Below are 22,945 nucleotides of genomic sequence, written 5' to 3' on the forward strand. Positions count from 1 at the left end.
TTAGTCTTTTTAGTCCATAATTTTGTCTTTGTGTAGAGTATCAAGTAGTTGAAACCAGTCATAACCACTATCTTTTTTTATTTGGCTTCTTTATTTTTCCTCATTGTATGATTTAGCTTCATATTAATGCACTGAACTAAAACAGCCTATAATAAATGCTATATTTAAGCTTATGATTCTAGGGAGCATATTTTAAGGTCATTTGGCCCTCTTCTTTGTAAGTATATCATGTTTCATATATGTGGTGGAGGAGGCTACTTGTACTGTGAACCAGGAAACAGAAACACTGGGAAACTGAGGTACCTTAGTCCACTTGTAGGACCTGTCCTCCAAAACCTAATAATTTCCCATCATCTTGATGACCAAGTCTTTAACAGATTGTTCCAGTTTCATTTCTGTACTATGATAAAATGTTCTAACCTAAAAGTAGCTTTGGGAGGAAAAGGTTTAGTTGGTTTAAACAATTTTAGCTTCGGAACATATTTTCAGGGAAGTCACAGCATCAGGAGCTTAAGATGGTCATGCCATATCTACAACATCAAAGGAGCGGGGAGAAATGAATACTTTGATGCTTTCTGGTAACTGTCTGCTAATATAAATTGTCTCTACCCTTCCATCATCTAGGGAACAGACTGTCCATAATGGGGTAGGTACTTCTGCATCAATTAACAATTAAGACAGTCCTCCACAGAAATGTGTACTGGCCAATACTTGATTTAGGCAATCCTTTATTCATGCTCTCTTTAAGAGATGATTCTATGTTCTGACAGATTGACAGTTAATTATTGAAGGGTTGGAGAGAAGGCTCAGCAGTTAAGAACACTAGCTGTCTTTGTTGAGCACCCAGATTCATTTCCCAGATTCATATGTCAGCTCACAATTGTTTCAATTCCTGTCTGTGGCTGGGCATCTTATAGCCTCTTCTGGCCTTCCTGGACACCAGGCACACAAATGGGACACAGAAATTTGTGCAGGCAGTACACCCATACACATAAAATAAATGTTTAAAGTTACTTTCACACACATGCACTTTGAGGGAAGAGCAGACTTACACATATTCAAATTAAGTAATATGCATTTACATTTTCTTCATGTCTTTTCATTGGTTTATTTCTTTACTCTATGTCAGTTTCTTTATCCACTTTTGCACTGAAGGACATCTTAATTGCTTTTAAGTTTTGACAATTATAGTTAACAAATGATAAAAAGATCCCCATGAATGAGTTTGGCTTGATGTACTCATATAATCCCAGCAGTTGAGGGGTTAAGGCAGAAAGATTGCAAGTTCAAGGCCAGCTTGGGCTATGGAGCAAGACCTTGTCTCAAAATCAAACAATTCAAAACAAAACAAAACACAAGTCTGGGGGGAAGTAGTTGTGTTTGTCAAGTGTTTGCATAGCATGCATGAGACCCTGGATTTGATTCCCATCCCCAAATAAAGGAAGCATAGAGGTGCCTGTTATCTTAGCTTTTGGAGATGGAAGTGGAGGATCAGGAAGAGATCAAGGTTATTTTCATCTACATACTAAGTTTGGGGTCAAAGTGAGACCCTATCTGAAACTAACAAAAAGACCCAGTTGCAGGTTTTTGTATTGGATGTGTTTTTCCAGTCTTCCAAGCAAATATTGTTAAGCAGGATTAGTGAAGCATGTAATTGAATATTTACTTTTTTAAAGTAAAATGTCTGAACTCTTCCAGTGTGGCTGTATCATTTTGTTTTCCAATCAGAAAAGAGGGAACATACCTCGTGTTCCACATCCTTACCAGAATTGGGTGTTATCTGTGTTCTTCACTTTGGCCGGTCTATTAGATGTGTATGTGTGTATGTCTCTACATGAATGTATACCATGTGGGTATTTGAAACAAAACTTTGGTTCTCTGTGAGAGCAGCTCATGATTTTAAACACTTAACCATCTCCGTAGCCCTGGTCTTTAGCAAATTTTTTAAAGTGACATGTATCACGAGGGGATGCATAAGAAGACTAGATTCAGTTAGTTGGGCAAGCATGAGGTTCAGACAAGGATTGGAAGAAAAATAAAAATTAATTCCAAGAAGAAGCAGAGAAAGACTTCATGCAGAAGTACCATTCATAGTGCCACTGCTTCGCTCTGCTCTGCCAAAGGGAGAAGCCTGCATATTTTATTATTCTTATCCATTTTTTTAAAGCCACTATCCCTTAGTTTATGGAGGATTTTTTTTGTTTGTTTGTTTTTGTCATTGTGGTTTTTGCTCTGTTTTTTAATTTTATAAAGTTTTCTTTGTAGCCCTTGGCTGGCTTAGTACTTAATATATACAACAGACTGCTCTTGAAGTTCTGGTGATCCTTCTACTTTTGCTTCCTGAGTGCTAGGATTTTATAGTCTTTGTACTACCATGCCTAACTGTGTTTATATTTGGGGGTTATAGTTTGTGTGTGTGTATGTGGGGGGGGTTGTGTGTGTGTCTGTCTGTCTGTCTGTGTGTCTGTGTGTTGCATTGCTCAGGCTTTTCTTGAACCTCTAAGTTTATTTGATTCTTCTTCAACTTGGAAGTAGTTGTGAGTCACTATGCCTGGTTTTACCTTCATTTTCATGAATGGGTATTGAGTTTTACTAGATGCTTTTTTGTGAATATGTTGATAATAGCAGTCTCACTTTTTTCCTTTTTATTAATGTGATTGATGAGTTTTACTTTAATATGTTGAAAAGTTGGGATATGACTCCCTTGGTCTTGATGTATAATTATTTTGATACATTGATTCATTGCTTTAAAAATGTTACTAGCTATTGATTTAATTTCTTTGACTTATACAGGCTTTTTTTTTTCCTTGTTCATTTTGGTAGAATGTACCTTTTAAAAATGGTTTTAACTGGGTATATATCTCATGCTTGCATTGAAGCACTTTGGGAGGCTGAGGCAGGATCTTCCTGCCTTTGCGTCCCAAGTGCTGGGATTAAAGGCATACAACCACTAAACTTGGGTTGGCTTTTATTTCTTAGTGCCCAGAAGTAACCTTTCCTTATTTCTTGCCAACAGAAACATAGTCTAGGCTCCAGGTTATAGACTCTGTGTCTGAGACAATTAAGACACACACTAACAGGAAAGACGATGGTCTTGGGCTGTTTTATAGCCATCATTGTATCCATGACCTCAAGACAATGTTGAGCAAATCTCTCTATAAGGAGAAAACCCATATCATATCCTGATGGTAACTTTTTAAAAGTTGGATGATTATTATAGAATTGTGTTTGCTTTTTTTAAAGACAGGGTTGCCCTATATAATTCTGGAACTCATTATGTAGATCAGGCTGTCCTTGAATTCACAGAGGTATGCCTGCCTCTACCTCTTAAGTACTGGGATTAAAGGTATGTACCATTATGCCTAGCTTTCACTAAAGAATATTTAGAAATTTCCATAATTTAAATTAGGCTTGCCAAAGCCCATTTTTATCACTTTTATAAAAAAAAAGTATACTTTTTTCGTTTGATGGTGTACATGAGTGGGCCACAGATTTTTTTTTTCAGAGTATTTTCTGTGATCCCTCATGGATTAGTAATCATTGAGGCAGCATTGGCTAATATATGAGAGTATTTTATTTGGGCTTAGAATTTATTCAAACCCATAATTATGATAGTATGGGCTTTAACAACCTGCCTAACCTTTAGGATTCTGAGTTTCATTATCAGTAAAACTATAATACCACGGGCAGATGTGATATGGGAGAAGGATTTCAAGTTTAAGCTACATAGCAAGATTCTGTCTTAACAGACACAACCAAATAATATAGGAATAGTATTTTTTATTGTTATGTAGATCAGAGACAATGAAGTGGTTCTTATTTGGGTTCATGTCTATAATTAGCAAGTGGCTCACAAGACTGGGATATACCAAGCAGCTGTGAACTAACCTAGCTACATACTAACACCTTTCTTCAAAAGTTAAAAAAAAAAAAGCAAGTTGATCATATATTCATCTTTAATCTTAGTCTTCAAAAAGGCAGAGGTAAGGGACCTCTGGCAGTTCCAGGCCAGCCTGGTCTACATGGGGACTCCAGGCCAATCAAGGGTACATAGTGAGACCCTGTCTTAAGCAACCTAATAAATGAAACCCAGAAATTGAATGCCTTTTAAACAATAGATATTAAAATAGGTGTTCATAGTGATGTTTGCTTTAAATATTCTTCCACCATATTTTTGTGATTATTATTACCAAAATTATTATTACTGTTAAGAGAAATATTATAGGATTCTTTTATTCAACTGAAAATTTCCCATGATCTGTTTTTAAGATATTACTTTCATTTTTTTTAGATTATACTATAATTACATTATTTCCCCCTTCCCTTTCTCCTTCCAAATTCTCCGCTATACCTTCTTTGCTCCCTTTCAGATTTCATGGCCTCTTAAAAATATAGAAGGCTTCATGAATTTGCTACCCTTCTTGTGCAGAGGCCATGCTAATCTTCCCTGTGTCAATTCAGTTTAAGTATATGTGCTGTTGAAAGAGAACACCCCATTATCTTTTTAACAGACCATAGTTGTTAAAATGATAGGCAATCAATCCGGGTGGTGGTCTCGCACACCTTTAATCCCAGCACTCTGGAGGCATAGGCAGGCAGATTTCTGAGTTCGAGGCCCGCCTGGTCTACAAAAGTGAGTTCCAGGACAGCCAGGGCTATACAGAGAAGCCCTGTCTTGAGAAACCAAACTAGGCAATCAGTGCACCCAGTAGAATGAGTTGGGACTGTGTGGAGACTGATACTGTTAGACTGACGATGTGCGCGTGTTTGCTTCTAGACCGTTTTGTTTGCCATATGGGTTTGTGTTTTCTGATATTATTTAAGTATTGGATACAGATCAATTTTTTTACTGTTAATGATTTATTTAATAACATTATCTCTGGCTTCCTTTGCAATTAAATTTAACTTTAAATAGGTAGTTATTCAGGTTTAGTTAAGGTTTTGTTTCATGGTACTGTGGATTGATCCCTGGGCCCTTTTCATGCTAAGCAAATGCTATACCAATGATCTGTATTTTCATGTTCCCTTATAATGTTAAATATTTTATAAGTTTAGAATTTTTATGTTATATTACAGATTATATTTTATGTCAACCTTGCTAAATTTCTCAGGCTGGCCTGTCATTATATGCCGCTGTCTCCAGGGTAGTTGGGGTTTCAGGTGTAACCCACACCATGATTTGGCTTTTGGAGTGTTGTTTTGCTTTTGTAGTACTGGGGATTGAACCTTTAGGCTAGGGCTCTCCCACCAAACTGAGTTCCTAACCCATGGAGGGTTTTTTGTTGTTGATCATTAATACATTCAGGTCAAAAGGAACTTTGTTAAGCAGAGTTTTTTTTTCTGTTCCAGCAAATCGTAAGTCCAAGAACATTCTTTACATAAAAGTTAACAGTAAAAGAGATTTAGGACTGTTGTTCTTAGTTGATTACATGAAAATTTATCCTTTCTTAAACTATATCAACTGGAAAATTAAATTTAATCAAAGAACCTTGAGGACATTATACCAAATGAGGTAAGCCAGTTAATAAAGAGACCATAGTATTTGATTCTAATTAGGTTCTTAGAATAATCAAACTCATAGATATGTGAAGTAGAATGGTGGATGGTGGTTGCCACCACTGGGGAAGGGATGCATGGAAAAATAACAGTTTAACACACATGGTTGTAGTTTTACAAGAAAAAAAAAATACTAAATGACTGGTGATGGTAGCTCAGCACTTAATACCAATGAACCAAATATTTATGATAGTAAATTTTGCTTTAACACAACTAAAAAAAGTATAATTTTGGTATAAGGGTAGATCATAACTATTATAACAAAGTAGACATGGGAATTTTCAAGTTTCTTATACAAATATGATTTTGTGGGTTTTTGTTTGATTTTTGTTTTTTGTTTTTGGTACTAGGGATTGAAATTGGGTCTCCTACATGTTACGCAAGCAGCACCAACCACAGTACTCCATCCCTCTCCTTAATATCTAAGTCTTATATGATAAAATTTTTACTTTAGCCTCTTCCAACTTTCACTTTTTTGAGAGCATAAACTCAGGTCTTGTGCATGTTAGGCAAATACTCTACCACTGCTTTTCAATTCCAGTTCTAGAATCACTGTCTTATCTGCATCCTGTTTCACAGTCAATAGGATTACAGGAGCATATATCATCATGCCCAGCTTTTTATGTGGCTTCTGTGAGGCCAGTGCTTCACCAACTGAGCCATCTCTTCAAGTCTTTGCTGTTTTTGTCTTAGAAAAAAAACAGAATGTGCACTGAACAATTTTAGGTGATTGTATTTGTTTATATATAAGTGTTCCCAAGATACTTAATTAGTTTAATCTTTGCAAATTTGATCTTTAACATACAGAATGGGGGCTGTGGAAATATTACCTAAGAGGTAAAAGGTTTCTCTTTAAGTTGTAAAAAAATTATAAAACCGATTATGGTAAAAGTCACACATTTTTACATATGCCAAAACCCACTGAACCATAAAAATTTAAGTGTGAAATTTACGGCCGGTGACTAAAATATCAAGGAAGTTATCTTATGTGGTTGAAGTAGTAAAAACCATGAAAGCTATGATGTCCCAGCACTTGACAGCTCTTTATTTCATTTTAATAAAGTTTTATTCCTCAATTGTGAAAAAAACCCCAACCCATAAAGAATGTATTCAGTCAACAATCTGTTTATGGTAAGCTTTGGTTTAGTGGGGTTTTGTGTTTCATGTTTAGGCTGTAGCTCTCTTAACCACAAGAAAGTTAAACCTGAGAACGAAATTTGAGATGCCAGAAATACAGGAGTGTAAACCATTTGCCCTTTGGTAAGGGCTCCATGGATTAACTTATCAAGTGATTTGAAACACTGTTGGGTTTTATTTTATGTATGTTTGGAGAGGTAAAGACAGGAAAAGAAAAGCTGTCTTATGTTTAAAACAATTTTGTACCTGGGCTGGAGGCAGGGGTGGTAGCATATGCCTTTAATTCTAGCACTATAAGGCAGAGGCAGGTAGATCAGTTCAAGTTCAGCCTGGTCTACATAATGAGTTCTAGGTCATTGAGAGCTATATGGGCAGATTCTGTCTTTAAAAACCATAATATATATGAAAATAAATAAAAACTAATAAATATTAAAATTAATAAGATACTTCTGTTTTTTATTTGCTTTACATTTGAGTTTTCAAGAAGGCTACATTTTAGGGAACCCATCATGATGGCTCAGCAGGTGAAGGCCCTTGTCCCTAAACCTGATGACTTGAAAAGACAAGTTATCTTTGGGACTTAAAAAAAGGTAGAAGAAGAGAACTGACTCCTAGGAGCAAGCTGTCTTCTGACCACATGTATGATGTGTCATGGCATATGCACTTGAGTGGTGTGCACATATATGCAGAATAAGTAATGTAATTTTTTTTAAGTAAATTTTTAGGGTGTGGAGATATGGCTCAGTGGTTAAGAGCTCTGGTTGCTTTTTCAGCAGACCTGGGTTCAATTTCTAGCAACCACACGAAACCTAACAACCATCTCTAACTTGAGTTCCAGGGGATCAGACACCCTTTTGGACCCACAGACATTGAGTACACATGTGGTGCAGATATATGCAAGCAACACATATGCAGACACATAAAATAAAAATGAATACATCTCTTTTTAAAAATAAATTTGGTGACTCTAGAGATGACTTAAGCAGTTAAGACTGCTTACTGCTCTTGCAGAGAACCCAAATTCAATTCCCAGCATCCTTCTTGCTCACTTGCACATACGCATGTCCACATTAATATATTTTATATATAATTTATATATAATTTAAATATAAAATAAGCACTTTTTCAGAAAGTCAGTTGATAAACTACTTGTGTAAACTTTTATTTTTACTGCGTTAACTTTATGGGGGCTTATGGGGATAATTATCTTGACCAGAATCTATGTATAGGCCCGAGACTAAAACTTAGTTTTGCTGACTGTGAAGCAATACTGTATACCTTTCTACTTTGGTTCATTTTTATTAATCCTCTTTAAGAAAAGCAAGTCACAAGGGCTGGGTGTACAGCTTCGTTGGTAGCATGCTTGTCTAGCTTGCATAGGGCTTGATCCCTAATAACATAAACTAGCCATTGTGTTATATGCCTATAATCTTATTACTCAGAAGCTAGAAGTAAGATCAGAAATTCAGTGTTACACTTGGCTACATAACAAACTTGAGGCCAGCTTAGGCTACTTAATGAGACCATAAAAAGGAAAGCAGATCATAAAATTACAATTGTAATTTTGTCAATTGTATCTAAAATAATAGCTTTATGTTGGATTCTTTTTTCTCATAAAATAGTATTTCTTAGTCAGACATAGTGACATATGTTTATTATCCAATGCTCTGGAGTCTGAGGCAGGAGGATTTCAAGTTTGAGGTCACAATATGCCACTTAATGAGAAGGATTCGTAATTTGTTATAAACCTTTCAGGGAGAGGTACTTAATTTTCCATTAAACATACCTGATATTTAAGCACTTACATTTTAGCCTTATATTAGTAAGTGATTAAAGGTACTAAGGAACAGTGATACGGTTTTCTTTGGGTATAGAATCAATATTACTTTTGTATGCCTACATTTATAATCCCTTAATGAAACTTTTTAAAAAATTTTTTTTTACTTAATCTTGGGCTGTAGATATCCATACATATGGATACAAATACATTTTGATAGGCTAACAAGCCATAAATAATATTAAATGTGTATGGAGAATCTCAGCTTGATTTAGGTATATTTCATTAATCACTTACTTGGCATCAAGCTATAACATTCTAATGTTTTTCCTTGGGAAGTAATTCATTAATGTTTTTTGTAGATAAATCCTAAAGTGATCCGGTCTTGTAGGTATTAGGTTGGATAACTTAAAATCTAATAATAATACTTTTTATGCAGATCTTTGATGGGAAGCAGATTCCGCAGAGAATGGTTGATGGATGGAATGCCTTTTTCTTTGATAAAACAGAAGAGCTGGTAATTTTTGTTTAATTACTACATTATAGAATACTGGATGGCATTAGAATATGCATACTTTAATAATTTTACTTGTTTTTATTCTTTATATTTTTAATAATATGTAACCTTTCTCTTCTTTTTCCTTATCCTCCTCTTCCCATATTTCTCTTTTCTTTCCATTTTGTTAACTGAAGAAAAAGCGTTTACCTTCACTTGGAAAGAACACGGAATCACTGGGAGAGCTTTGGTTAGGACTACTTCGCTTCTATACGGAAGAGTTTGATTTTAAGGAGTATGTAATCAGTATTCGGCAGAAGAAGCTGCTGACCACTTTTGAAAAGCAGTGGACCTCTAAATGCATTGCAATTGAAGGTGACTGTTTACATTACTTTCAATTCAAGAACACAAAAATTTAGCAGGGAAAGCTTATCTAAAAGAGTCAACCTCTTGTTTTCAATCACTTAATTGTAAGAGGATAATTCACTCACTTGGATAGTTTGCGAGTATCTAGCATTAGACTCCTGTTTGGCACAGTCTACTTTATGGCATAATAATTTATAAATATTAATTTATGAATATTTCTTTTCTAGATCCTTTTGACTTGAATCATAACCTTGGTGCTGGTGTTTCTAGAAAAAGTAAGTTTTAAATGTAGAGAATATGTGCATTCAAATTTCTGATAAGTAGTGTCTAAATCTTTTATTATATTCTTTCTTCAACAGTGACCAATTTTATTATGAAGGCGTTTATCAATGGAAGGAAACTTTTTGGTACCCCCTTTTATCCACTCATTGGCAGAGAAGCTGTAAGTTTATATTTGAGAATTTTATTTTCTTTTTCTTGTAGAACTTCATTGATATTTCGGGTTTTTACAGATGGCAGAGTGCAAGGGAGCAAAACCTCTGATGCAGATGTTCCCATTCTTCAATCCATAGAAAGGAGAAATTTGAAGTATCAACTTACCACCACTCCTGCTTAAAATCTGCTGTAGTAGTGTACTGGATTAGACAGGAGAGACTGAGTTCTCCTTTTTCTGACTCCAGTTGCTGTTTTCACACATTGCCGTTTGGTCTCACTCAGCTTTTGCTTGCTTTCCATTGCTTAGGAGACCAGAGGAGTTTTCAGTTTTAGAGGAAGAGACTTTGAACAGGAAAAAAAAAAAACAAAACAAACAAACCAACTTGAGAATACCCATTTATTTGTCTTTAACATATGAATGTCCCTAGAAACTTGGTCAATCCAGTCTTAGAACTCTTCTTTTTGATAATAGGGTAAGAAAAGCAAAACACTTTTCCTCTTGGACATCCCCTTAATAGTAAATAATAATTATATTGGCAATAATTAAATAGGAGATTTCAAAACTCAAAAGTTTTGAAACACAAAATGATGTAGAAAAAAACATAGTAGTTTCATTAATCCATTAACTGACATAGCAGTACAATATTTAGTGACATCTTACCTGGAATTACGATAATTTTGACTATGTGCATGTTCAATAGGAAATTTATAATCGAAGGGCACAGTACAGAATACTATATAAGAGTCCTTATAATAATTTCACCGTATTAATAAAAGTTTTCTAATTTTTTTATAGTTCAGTGCATTGCAACTAGTTATATAGATAGAAAAATCTCTAGTTTTGTCTTTTATTTAGCATGTAAACTAAATGTTATTTTGATACTCATAAAGAAGAGTCTAATGTAGGCAAAACACCCATAAGCATGAAAGAAAAGTAAATCTTAGAAAGAGGGGTCTATGAGCTTATTAATCCTTTTAAAATCTTTTTATTCTATTTTAATTTTTAGTATATGGTATTTCTTAACTTACTGTCATTTATTTTCTTTTGGGTGTTTGTCTTTATTATGTCAGTATTATAACTTACAGGAACTATTCACTTTCATGCTTACACTTAACATCTTTTTTACCAACAGATATGTTGTATACTTGTAAGATTGCCCAGAAAGATAAATATGCTGCATTTGGTGGCTCACTGGTTTAATTTCAGCCCTTGGAAAGTGGAGGCAGGGGGATCAAGGTCAGCTGGTGAACATGAGGCCAGCATAGGCTTTATCATGAGACCCTATCTCAGAAACCCACCCCCTTATATTTTCTACTCTTATCTTCTCATTCCCACTTTATTTTTCTACCATTTGGTTCTCTAATATATAGTAATCTAGTTCTCCTTATCCATCTTATGTCTCCATTTTCTTTTTCCTTTTGAACTTGTCCTTTTTGTTTCATACTTTTCCTTACGATATAGTGCCGACTATCCTGTGGTATTCATATATGTTCAACCTTGTGCATTAGACAATTTCTAATGTTTAGTATAATTATAGATTAATACTTGCCACCCTCAGCTGGACTTTCAGTAAAATTTGATAGTCTTATTATATCTTTAGTTACTTGTAATCTCTCATCCTATAAAATTTGTTTTAAAGGGTTGGAGAGAAGATGCAATAGTTATTAATAACTCCTGTAGATGAACTGACTTCAGTTTCCAGTACCCACATCAGCTCACAACTGTCTGTAACTACAGCTCTAGGGCTCTGGCCTCCATGGGCACCAGGCAGCATACATATGGTGTGCACACATCACACATACATGCAGATACTCACATAAAGAAATAGTTAAGTTTTTTGAAAATGTTTTATGTCTTGTTTTAATCAAATTTCACTAAGTTAGAGGAGAAGGGGAGGGAGCCCCCACCCCACTCTGCCTCTTATCAACCTACTCTGGCACATGAAGCCTCGTCAGGACTAAGTGCATCCTCCTTCCCCACTGAGGCCAAACAAGGTCGCGCACCTAGGAGAAAGGGATCCATATGCAGGCAACAGGGTCCAGGCCAGAGGCACACCACCCAAATTGTTGGTGACCCACTTTATTTTGTTTTCCTTTTTTTTTCCTTCTTGTTAGAGATGGATTACAGATGAATATTTGCCATGGATCTTGATATAAAACACTATCTTTTTAACCTCAAGTAAATTACTTTCTCTACACACACACTCATAAAATTACATTCTTCTTAATCAGTAAATTGCATATTTTGACTTTCTTAAATATATAAATTTTTGCAAATATTTGCTTTTTCATTACACAGATTCTTGAATTACATTTCATGTTTGCCTATCACCTAAATGTCTTAAAGTAATTATATTCATAATATTTCAAATCTCAAAACTAGGTCACTAGTGGTGAGGTAATACAACATGAATTGGAGATCATTTAGGAGTAGAATGGCCACTGCCAGATGATTAATTAGCCATGATAGATAAAGAATAACAGTCTGGATGATGCCTGTTTCTGCCTTAAGCAACTGGAAAAATGATAAAGGAATTTTTTTTTTGCTGTTTTTGTTTGTTTATTTGTTGTTCAGTGTTTTGTAGAAAATAGAATTATAATTATACATAGTGATACATACCTGTAGTCCATGGATGTCAGTCTTACAGGGCCTCTGTCGTTCGGTTTCTTAAGTCTGCCTGAGTTTATTTCTGTGTCCATTCTAAGCATGTTTGCTGTAATACTTTAATGCTTGGGCTTCTTTATTCATTTTCTAGACTCTCTGCCATTTGGCTGCCTGCTTGCATGTTACCATGCTAGCTTAAACATTCTTGTTGAGGTATAATTCTGATAAAGTATAATTCAGAGCTTTTCACTATGCTGAATATTTGGCAATTATATCAACAAAATGTATATTACTTTTATTTCTGAGTTCTTTTTTTAAAGATATATTTTGCACTTTAATTATTTGGATGCATGCTGATTGAGTATCTGTGTCCTTGGAGAACAGCTACATTAATCCACTTGTAGCTGGAGATACAGACAGTTGTGAGCTGCTTCATGTAGGTACTTGAGATTGAAATTTGGTCTTCTGTAAGAGCAGTAATTGCTCCTAATTACAGGGTCATCTCTCTAGTTGTTCCTCCCCTACCTCATTCACATACACATTCCTCCTCTTCCTCCTCTTCTTTAAGAAGAGGAAGCAAAGGTTCATTATGGAAAGGAAGAAAGAACTCCCGAGCATAGGACAGGCTTCAAGAGAGTTCCTCTTTCTTATTCTTAATCCATTAGTCTTCTTTTTTTAGTTTTCTCTTTTTGTTCAGTTAGAATCATGCAATATGTGATCTTTTTGGTCCTGGTTTCTTTTACTAAACATAATTTTATGTTTCCTACATGTTGTAGCCTGTGTCAATACTTTATTTCTTCTTAAGGCTGAATAATGTTCCACTATATAAATATACTATATTAATCATCCATTTGTTAGTTGTTTAATTGGGTTGCTTCTGTGCTGTAGCTGTTATGAGCAGTGTTTTTATGAATATATGGGTAATTTTTTTCATGACTATGTTTTCATTAAACTACTCCAAGAAGTAGAATTACTGGCTTCGTTGATTATTCATATGCTTGTGTATGTTTAACTTAGCTTTGCTATTTTACAGTCATACCAGAAATATGTATGGTTTTCAGTTTTTCTACACTGACCATTGTTTTATATTCAATTATTTTTATTACCAACTTATTTTGGTATCTCTTACTTTTATTCTATGTTTCCCAAGGTTTTATCATCAACAAATTTGCTTTCCTGGCTTCCAGGAGTATAGCTATTCTTAGGATAGACTAGTGTTTCTGAAAAACCAAGCATTGACAAGGTTCAGCAAGGGCTAGGCAAAAAGAGAAATGAACTTAGTATGGAGGCTTGAAAAATGTTTTCTAGCCTTCTCAGGTACATTCCACGATATATATATGTATATGTATATATACACACACACACATATTATCACATATTCTTTAAAGGCTATTTGCAGAGGTAAAGAGATGGCCCTGTCATTAAGAGCACTTTATAAATCAGTTCCTAGCACCACATGTCACTCCAGCTTCAGCAGACTTGATGCCCTCCTCTTGCCTCCTGGGCTCCTGCATGTACATGGTCCATGTAACCTCATGGTCAGATAACCATACACATTTTTTTTTAATTGCAAATCTAATTAAGCGAGATGATTTCTTTATATAAAGTCACTTGGAAAGGAGAGCAATTCCTTTTGTTTTTATGGGTTGGGGTGGTGGCCGGGGATTTTTGTTTTTGTTTTTTTGAACCAGGGTTTTTCTGTGTAATAGAGCTTTGAATTGGCTGGACTAGAAATTCTTTGTAGGAGTAGCGTGGTTTAACAAAAAGCATGAGCTTTGTAATCATTAAAGAGAAAACTTTAAATATTTCATATGAAACCTAGCCAATTTCATTACCATGTGCAAATGATTTAAATCTCTGAGGTGCAGTTTCTTTTTCCATAAATTGTAGTTGAAAATAACATTTACTTTATTGAGGTTCCACTTATCTGTAGCCTCTTTGCATTGTACTGTATACTGTGGTGGATACAAAGTATTAGTTCTGTTACCACCTATGACTTTATAATAATTCTAATTTTTTAAATCAATTAATTATTTTTGTTTTAAGCCAAGGTTTCTCTTTGTATGTCAGGCTTTCCTAGAACTTTCTCTGTTGACCAGGCTGGCCTCAAACTTAAGAGATCTACCTGCCTTTGTCTTCCAAGTGATAGGTAAAGATGTGTGCCACCACCACCTGACATAATTCTAAATTTTATTTATTTTTTTGCCCAAAATTTCAATTACAGTGAAGTATTTGTTAATGTTGGGACTTTTTTTTCATATTGATCTTTGTATTTTGAACATTTTACATTTTTTAATAATAAAATTGTATTATTTCTATAGGAGTACTTCTTTGATTCAAGAGTATTAACTGATGGAGAGTTGGCTCCTAATGATCGTTGTTGCCGTGTGTGTGGAAAAATAGGTCACTACATGAAAGACTGTCCCAAAAGGAAAAGGTTGGCAAATCATTTTCTATTAACATTATAGGGAAAGTATATGTGAGACTAACTTGTATTTATAATTTTATTCAACAATGTCTTAAGTACAAAAGTTTATTTTTTTTTTAAGTTCAAGGTTTTTAATTGGCTCGTAAGTAAATAAATGTTCATCTGAGAGGATTTTTTTTTTTTTTTGAGACAGGGTTTCTCTGTATAGCCCTGGCTGTCCTGGAACTCACTTTGTAGACCAGGCTGGCCTCGAACTCAGAAATCGGCCTGCCTTTGCCTCCCGAGTGCTGGGAATTTTTGTTAATGATACTCTTATATCATTTGCTTATTCACTCAGTTTTTTTTAAATAGAAATGTTTATTGAAACATGCTATGTGTTTGGAACTGCTATGAGCAAGAAAAAAAGGACTTCCTAGTTACGCAAGTTCATAAGTACAGTAAACTGAATCCTAGAGCTACATGTTGGGCTGTATCTGTATATGATGTGAACTGAGAAACACATGTCCTCTATACCACCTCGAGATATATCTGCTGGTCTGGACATGGTGGCACACACCTTTAATCCCAGCACTTGGGAGGCAGAGGCAGAGGCGCAGAGAGGCAGAGAGGCAGAGGCAGGGAAATCTGTGTGAATTACAGACTTATGTAATAGGAAGATCCTGTCTCAGAACAGCAGCAGCAACAACAAATCTAAAACAAAAAAACAAGAATAATAACAAAAGAAAAGATATGTATGTGATTCATGCATTTGGAAGTTATTAAACAAAATAAGCTTTATCTTCTACCACTTTAGTTATTAAATTTAGGCAAGGTGCTTATTTTCTCTAAACCGCTGGTCTTTAAAGTAGCAATAAGTATCAATCTCTAAAGATCTTAGAAGTTTAAAACTTGAGATTAAACTTTTTTCAAGTGGCTGAGGATGGTGGAAACCCCTTTAATCCCAGTACTTGAAAGGTAGAGTCAGGAAGAAGATCTTTGACTTGGAGGCTGGTGGATTCTACATAGCAAGCTGTATAGTGAGAGCGTTTCTCAAAATTTAAATAAATAAACAAATAATGTCATAAAACGACTATGATACTTAATTTTTGTTATATGACTTAGGTATGCTATAAATAGAAGTAGCTTTCTTTAAAAAAATAACAGCATAGAGTTGTGTATGTTAGTCCGTTTTTCATTATATATGGTTTAGTTTTTGTGAATCATCCGTTTGTAAGTTCCTGGCTCCACATTATTGGTATCAGCAGTTTACTGTTTAGACTAAAGAAGAAAGACAGTGAAGAAGAGAAGGAAGGGAATGAAGAAGAAAAAGACTCCCGAGACCTCCTTGACTCCCGAGACCTTAGGTGTTTCATATGTGGAGATGCTGGACATGTTCGCCGCGAATGCCCAGAGGTCAAGATGGCCCGCCAGAGGAATAGTAGTGTGGCAGGTAAGAAAAGATAAAAACAATAGTTGCAAATGTTAATTTGCTTGTTGTTAAAGATCAAACCAAGGACGTTGTACACACTAAACACATGGTTTACTACTGAGCTACAGCCATAGTACTAGTATGCTTCATTTTGGGGACACTTTTGCTATATAATGCAAACTGACCTCAAATTTGTGGTCTTCCTGCATCAGCTTCCCTGGAATTACAGATATATAATATCTGGCTTTAGGTATTAATTTTAAAATGATCTGGGCTAGGGATTTAGTTCAATAAGAATACAAATCTTCATGTACAAGGCTCTACAACGATGCTCTACAGTTTCAAATTAAAAAAAATTTCAGAAAAAAGAAAAAAACAATTTATATGAAAGATTGGACAGTATCTTTTAAGCCCACTATCCCTGAGAAATACTCAGCTGGCATAGGACATATAACAAAACTGTGTTTCGAAAACCAGGTGGTTCAGAGCCTGGAGAGATGGCTCAGCTGCTGCTCATTGCTATTCTGTGAGACGACCTAGATAGGGAATGGACAGCTGCCTACAACTTCAGCTGCAGGAGATACTAGTGTTGCCTTCTTGCCTTCATGCATTTGGTGTATAAGCATGTGGGCAAAACATTAATACATATGAAATAGATTATAATAAAAATAAAAATTTAAAAACAAAAACCAAGGGGAAGAGGATACAGGTCAATGGTAGAGTCCATATGCAATGCCTGGCTTTAATCTCAGCATGTGGTTGGGCTAGGGAGCAGTGGTACATATCTTTCTCTAAAATAATCACCGTGCAAAAGTTTGCTTTAGTCTGCTCTTCTGAGAAATCTATATCTATTGCTTATGTGTGTACTACTGTACTTTCTGTAATCAATGCCAGCCTTATTTTAAAAAGTATAGCTAGATAAAATTTATAGACAATTAATTGCTAAGACACTGGAATTTAGGCTTTGTAGCTCAGTGTAGGGGACTTGCCTTACTTAGGAAATCCTGTGTTCAACCCACAGTACCACAGAAATTAATGCCATTAAAATCAATATTCTTTAATTTTGATTTCTGTTTATTTATTGCTGTTACTATCCTGCGAAGTTTGTTTGTTTGAGACAGTCTCATACTCTACCCAGTGCTGGCATGGAACTCATTGGACAAGGCAGGTCTTGAATTCACAGAAATCTCTCCCTTAGTGCTTCACACATTGAGATAGTAGATGTGAAACAACGTGCCTGCCTGCTTTTTCTGTATCTTGATTTTTTTTTCCTGTGATGTCTTCTCTCAGCAGCCCAGCTGGTCCGTAACCTTGTAAATGCTCAGCAGGTGGCTGGTTCAGCGCAGCAACAGAGTGACCAGTCCATAAGGACTAGACAGTCTTCAGAATGTGTAAGTGCTCTGCCGAGGAATGAGTTCGACAGGAAGAGAACACAGTTTTCTTTTCCTGTTGCTATAATAAAATATGCCATCAAAATCAACCTAAGGGAGAAAGAATTTATATTAGTTCCCTGTTTGTCAAGGCAGTAGGAGCTTGAAGCAGCTGTCACATCACATCCAAAGAAAGGAACTAGAAAGGGATGAATGCACACTCATCATCCTCTTCACATTTTCTACAGTCCAGAGTCCTGGCCAAGAAAAGGATACCAATTCAGTAGGCTTGCCGAGAAAGAGACCCGTCTCTCCCAGAGTCTTAGACTCTGCCAAGTTGACAGTTGTCTTAGGGTTTTATTGCTGTCAGAAGACACCATGATCATGGCATGTGGGCAGACATTGTGCTGGAGAAGGCATTGAGAGTTCTACATCTTGATCTGCAGGCAGCAGAAGGAAACTGCCATGTTAGGCTTAGCTTGAACATATGAGACCTCAGAGACCACCCCACAGAGACATTCTTTCTCCAGCAAGGCCTTATCTCCTAATAATGCCACTCCCTATGGGCCAAGCATTCACACACATGAGGTTATGGGGCCATTTCTATTTAACCTCCCACAACAGTTAACACCAGCCATCCACCATGCGTAAAATTGAAGATCACATGATAATTTGCAGAGTTGTCCTTGCTAGGCCCATAAAGTAACATGTGTGTTCCTATTAATATTAATGTTATAGCTGCTTACTTTACATGGGCCTGCTTTCTCATTTTCATAATAACATAACTAATATATAGGGTTAGGTATTAACTTTGCATAGTAGTAAAGTATTACTGTTACTAAAATAGACAATGTTGAAATGTTCTTTTTCACTTTTCATACTCTTTCATTTGTTGCTGAACCTAGTTTGCTAGCATAAATTCCGTTTTATTTTCCTCTTTTAGAGACTACTAATGACTAAATGTAGGAAAGGAAACTAGTTTTTTATGTATAGTGCTAAAAAAGATAAAATTACACCACTGTTATATGTTTTGTTGATTTTTTTTTACTAAAAGAGGGGTTGGGAGCTGGGGATAGTGATAGAAATGCCTGGAAGATTAACATCTTGAGTTATAAGCCAACCTGATCCAGGTACCAAGACCCTGTCTCAGAAAGGGGGATTAATATATCTACTAAAGTGTAAGACTATTCATTTATTGCAATACTCAGTGTATGCTCTTTAGTAGCTTTATTTTTTCAGAACATTTCTTTGAATTTGAATTTTTCTACTGTTTTCAGATTTCTTTGTACCTATAGGGTGTTATTCAAGATTGTCTTTGGAACAGAATTGATAGAATAAATACGAGTGTGTGTGTGTGTGTGTGTGTGTGTGTGTTAAGAGTGGCTTACAGCCTGTGGTCTGCTTAATCCAGTAATGGCTTAATGGCTTTCTCCTGACAGAAAGGCCAAGGATCTGGTAGTTGTTGAGTCCTTGGGACTAGATGTCTCCGCAGCCTCGCTCTGGTGCTAGAGCTCCAAGAAGGTCCTATAGAGCAGCCAGTTTTCAATTCATGTTTGAATTTCAAAGATGTAGATTCTAGCTAGCACTATAAAAGAAATGGTTCAGTATCTATAGTTACTGAGGGCAGTAGGGCAAGCAGAAAAAAAATCTCTCGAGCGTGTGCCTGTCTGCTTGGGTTTTAGTTACTTTCTAATGTAGTCAAGTTGACAACCAACGTTGGCTATAACATAGTCATTGTTGTGGTTTGTAATCATGTTGTGAAGCCAGGGTCTTTAGGGTAGTAGCTTCATAGTCCTTTACTTGTCTGTACTTAACTTCTTTCTCCCTTTCTCTCTTTTTTTCTTTCTCCCTCCAATCTCATGCCCTGGCTGTCCTAGAGCTTACAGTGTAGACTAGGTTGGCCTAGAGCTCCACCTCTTCCTCCTGAGTGCTGAGATGGAAAGTGTATGGCACCATGTCCAGACTAGCAAATAACTTGTGTGTATATTCTTTTTTTTTGTTTTTGTTTTTGTTTTTCAAGACAGGGTTTCTCTGTAGCCCTGGCTGTCCTGGAACTCACTTTGTAGATCAGGCTGGCCTTGAACTCAGAACCTGCCTCTGCCTCCTGAGTGCTGGGATTAAAGGTGTGTGCCACCTTGCCCAGCTTTGTGTATATTCTTATTCCCCTCACATGTGGATATCTATTGAATGAGAATAAAACTTGCAAAAGAGCAGAGTACCAAATGAGAAATCAGACTTTATCACACCCTTTTCATTAGTTCCATCAATGTTTTCTTTAAAAAGATTTTCATTATTATTAAATCAGAAAAATTATCAATTGCAAGTTGATTATATTTCTGGTGTGGTTTAAATTTTCAGTGGTTTTGTACTGCTTTTGTGTAGGTTGCATAAATGATATGATATATAAAACACAGGAGCCCTCATTTCCTTCTGTTTTTGTTTGCTTTTTCTATAATGGAGAGAAGAACTGGGTGGCCTTGAATCCTGAAGCTGGCAGGCATACCTACTGATCATTGTATAATTTTTGTTTTCATGACTTACTTTCTATTTTATGTGTATTGGTGTTTTGCCTGCATGTATATCTGTGTAAGGATATCAGAATCCCTGGAACCAGAGTTACTGACAATTGTGAGCCGTCATGTGGTTGCTGAGAATTAAACGTAAGTCCTCTGGAAGAGCAACCGTGCCATCTCTCCAGCTCTTTGTTTCTTATTTGAGACAGAGTTTCTCTGGGTAGCCCTGATCTGTAGATCAGATTGGCATCCAACTAACCAAGATCCACCTGCCTGCCTCCTGGCTTTATTTCTGTTTAGTTTTTTAAGCTTCAGATAGGTTATTCCCTTAGCTGTGTACTTCACTATTTAACTTCTCTTAATTCTCTTAATTTCAGTTACCTTAAACAGTTAAGTGTTTTCATGCCCATTTTCTTAGTTAGGGTTTTACAGCTGTGAAGAGACACTTTGACTATAGCCACTCTTACAAAGGAAACATTTAATTAGAGCTGGCTTATATTTTCACAAGGTCAGGCCATTATCAGCCTGGCAGGAAGCATGGCAGCATCCAGGCAGGCAGACATAGTCTGCAGAGCACAAGCATAGAAACCCTCAAAGCCTACCTCCACAGTGGTAAACTTTGTTTAACAAGGCCACATGCATGCCAATAAGGTTGCACCTAATAGTGCCACTCTCTTTGGGCAGGCATCAAAACAAATGAATCTATGGGGGCCAAACCTCTTCAAAACCACACTCATAGACCTTCAGACATGACACTTCTGCTGTTAAATATTCTTTCCTTTTCTATATCTTCTTATTTTTACCAGATTTGCTTCTGTTTGCTCTTTAATCTCAGTTTAAAAGTTATTAGTCCTTGATCTCTACATTTCTTCAAAAGTGGAAGTTAGGTGTTTCTGTTTATCATTGTATACTATAAACGCCACTTTTTGTGTAGAGAGGATTAGTCCCAATAAGTAGCCCAGTTGTACAGCTTTATTTTCCTGCCTGCTCAGACCACAGACATAATACACTACTGTGCCTGCCTGTCTAATTATACAGTCTTTATCATAGTAAGAATTGTTATACTTAATTATAATTACTTGTGTAATTTTTTTCTGCTCCCTGATTTCTGTGTTCATGAAGGCATAGATTCTCAGTACCTAGTGATAATGCCTAGTATACACAGTTGTTAGTATACACAGTTGTTGAGTGGCTGAATGAAAGTGGCTGGGAGTAATTTATGTGTTAGTTTCTAGTTTACAAAGGAGATATATGTTGTTTATGATGCTGGGTTCTCTTTTTTTCTTGAACAACAAAAAGGCTTATGAATCATTACTCATATGAGAGAATTTAAGCACCTTAGGGAAATTTTTACCTTCACGTAAAAGTAGATTTTATTATTTGTTGCCATATACACAATGTAGTTCTGTTTCTGATGCTCTAATGAAATAACTATTATATTTTTAAAATCTTAGTTTTTAAAATTATCTTTCTTTTTTTTCCTGCAGTCTGATTCACCATCTTATTCTCCTCAGCCTCAGCCTTTTCCACAGAATTCTCCCCAACCCTCTGCTCTTCCCCCACCTCCATCCCAGCCAGGATCCCAGCCTAAGCTTGGCCCACCGCAGCAGGGAGGCCAGCCCCCTCATCAGGTTCAGATGCCCTTGTATAACTTCCCTCAGTCACCTCCAGCTCACTATTCACCCATGCACAGTATGGGGTTACTGCCAATGCACCCCCTCCAGATCCCTGCCCCATCGTGGCCCATCCATGGCCCGATGCTACACTCTGCACCTGGCAGTACCCCCAGCAATATTGGCTTGAATGATCCCAGCATCATCTTTGCACAGCCTGCTGCCAGGCCGATGGCAATTCCTAGCCCTTCTCATGATGGACACTGGCCTCGTACCGTGGCTCCCAATTCCCTGGTGAACAATGGTGCAGTGGGTAATTCGGGTAATTTCTCTTTTATTCTTTCATATTTGGTTGTGGAAAGGTTGGGTGGTTAGTATTTGTTGTTGATCATGGAGTAACAATGAGAAGGAAGGAAGATAATCTGTATTTATGAAGATAGAATATAATCATCAACAAACAATAATCATTTCAAGATATATTTTGTTGTTATGTCTCCCTTTTCATTTCTGATTTTATTAATTTGGGTACTATGAGCCCTCTGGTTAGTCTGTCTAAAGATTTATCTATCTTGTTGATTTTTCTCAAAGAACCAGCTCCTGGTTTTGTTGATTCCTTTTTTTTTTTTTTTTATTAATTTTTTTTTTTAATTTGGTTTGTTGATTCTTTGTATAGTTCTTTTTGTTTCTATTTGGTTGCTTTCAGCCCTGAGTTTGATTATTTCCTGCCATCTACTCCTCCTGGGTGTTTTTGCTTCTTTTTGTTCTAGAGCTTTCAGGTGTGCTGTCAAGCTGCTAGTGTTAAGCTCTCTTAAGTTTCTTCTTGAAGGCCCTTAGAGCCATGAGTTTCCCTCTTACCACTGATTCCATTGTGTCCCAGAAGTTTTGGTATGATTTGTCCTCATTTTCATTAAATTCTAAAAAGCCTTTAATTTCTTTATTTCTTCTTTGATCAAGTTTTCATTGAGTTATCATTGACTAAGGTTTGTCTTAAATACCAACAAAAACAACGGAAAGCACATATATGCATGGAAGCTGCTAAACTTTTTAAATCATCATTTACAGCTGAGGTTCCAAAAAGAGATATAGTAATTTTCAGAACAGATTTGAAGCTATATATGTTTGGTTACAGATCGCAAGTTTTCAACCATAGTACCTCAACCTTTTTTTGTACAAGCTTATTTTGTAATAGGATTCTGGCTTATGTTAACATAAGGGTAAAAATCTGAAGTCTTTTTTTTTTT

At 36.0% G+C, this 22,945-nt stretch overlaps 1 protein-coding gene and 1 non-coding gene across 7 annotated transcripts in view; one reads left to right on the forward strand and one right to left on the reverse strand.

The window, feature by feature from the left end:
* Tut4 (terminal uridylyl transferase 4) overlaps window positions 1–22,945 on the forward strand; it is a 128,675-nt gene that overhangs the window by 102,120 nt on the left and 3,610 nt on the right. For 3 of the 6 annotated variants that reach the window (XM_021159717.2, XM_021159719.2, XM_021159716.2), the window contains 8 exons: window positions 8,910–8,987; window positions 9,164–9,341; window positions 9,560–9,607; window positions 9,692–9,774; window positions 14,694–14,809; window positions 16,042–16,229; window positions 17,499–17,599; window positions 21,579–22,026. In XM_021159717.2, the coding sequence (XP_021015376.1) occupies window positions 8,910–8,987; window positions 9,164–9,341; window positions 9,560–9,607; window positions 9,692–9,774; window positions 14,694–14,809; window positions 16,042–16,229; window positions 17,499–17,599; window positions 21,579–22,026 (1,240 nt within the window). The remainder of the gene's footprint in view (window positions 1–8,909; window positions 8,988–9,163; window positions 9,342–9,559; window positions 9,608–9,691; window positions 9,775–14,693; window positions 14,810–16,041; window positions 16,230–17,498; window positions 17,600–21,578; window positions 22,027–22,945) is intronic. The other 3 variants (XM_029476801.1, XM_029476800.1, XM_021159720.2) reach the window with 2 other exon arrangements.
* LOC115030913 lies at window positions 4,386–4,492 on the reverse strand. The gene has a single exon (XR_003836514.1). It is a non-coding gene; the product is annotated as a U6 spliceosomal RNA (small nuclear RNA).

This window comes from Mus caroli, chromosome 4, assembly GCF_900094665.2.
Source record: "Mus caroli chromosome 4, CAROLI_EIJ_v1.1, whole genome shotgun sequence".
In the NCBI taxonomy this organism is placed as follows: domain Eukaryota; kingdom Metazoa; phylum Chordata; class Mammalia; order Rodentia; family Muridae; genus Mus; species Mus caroli.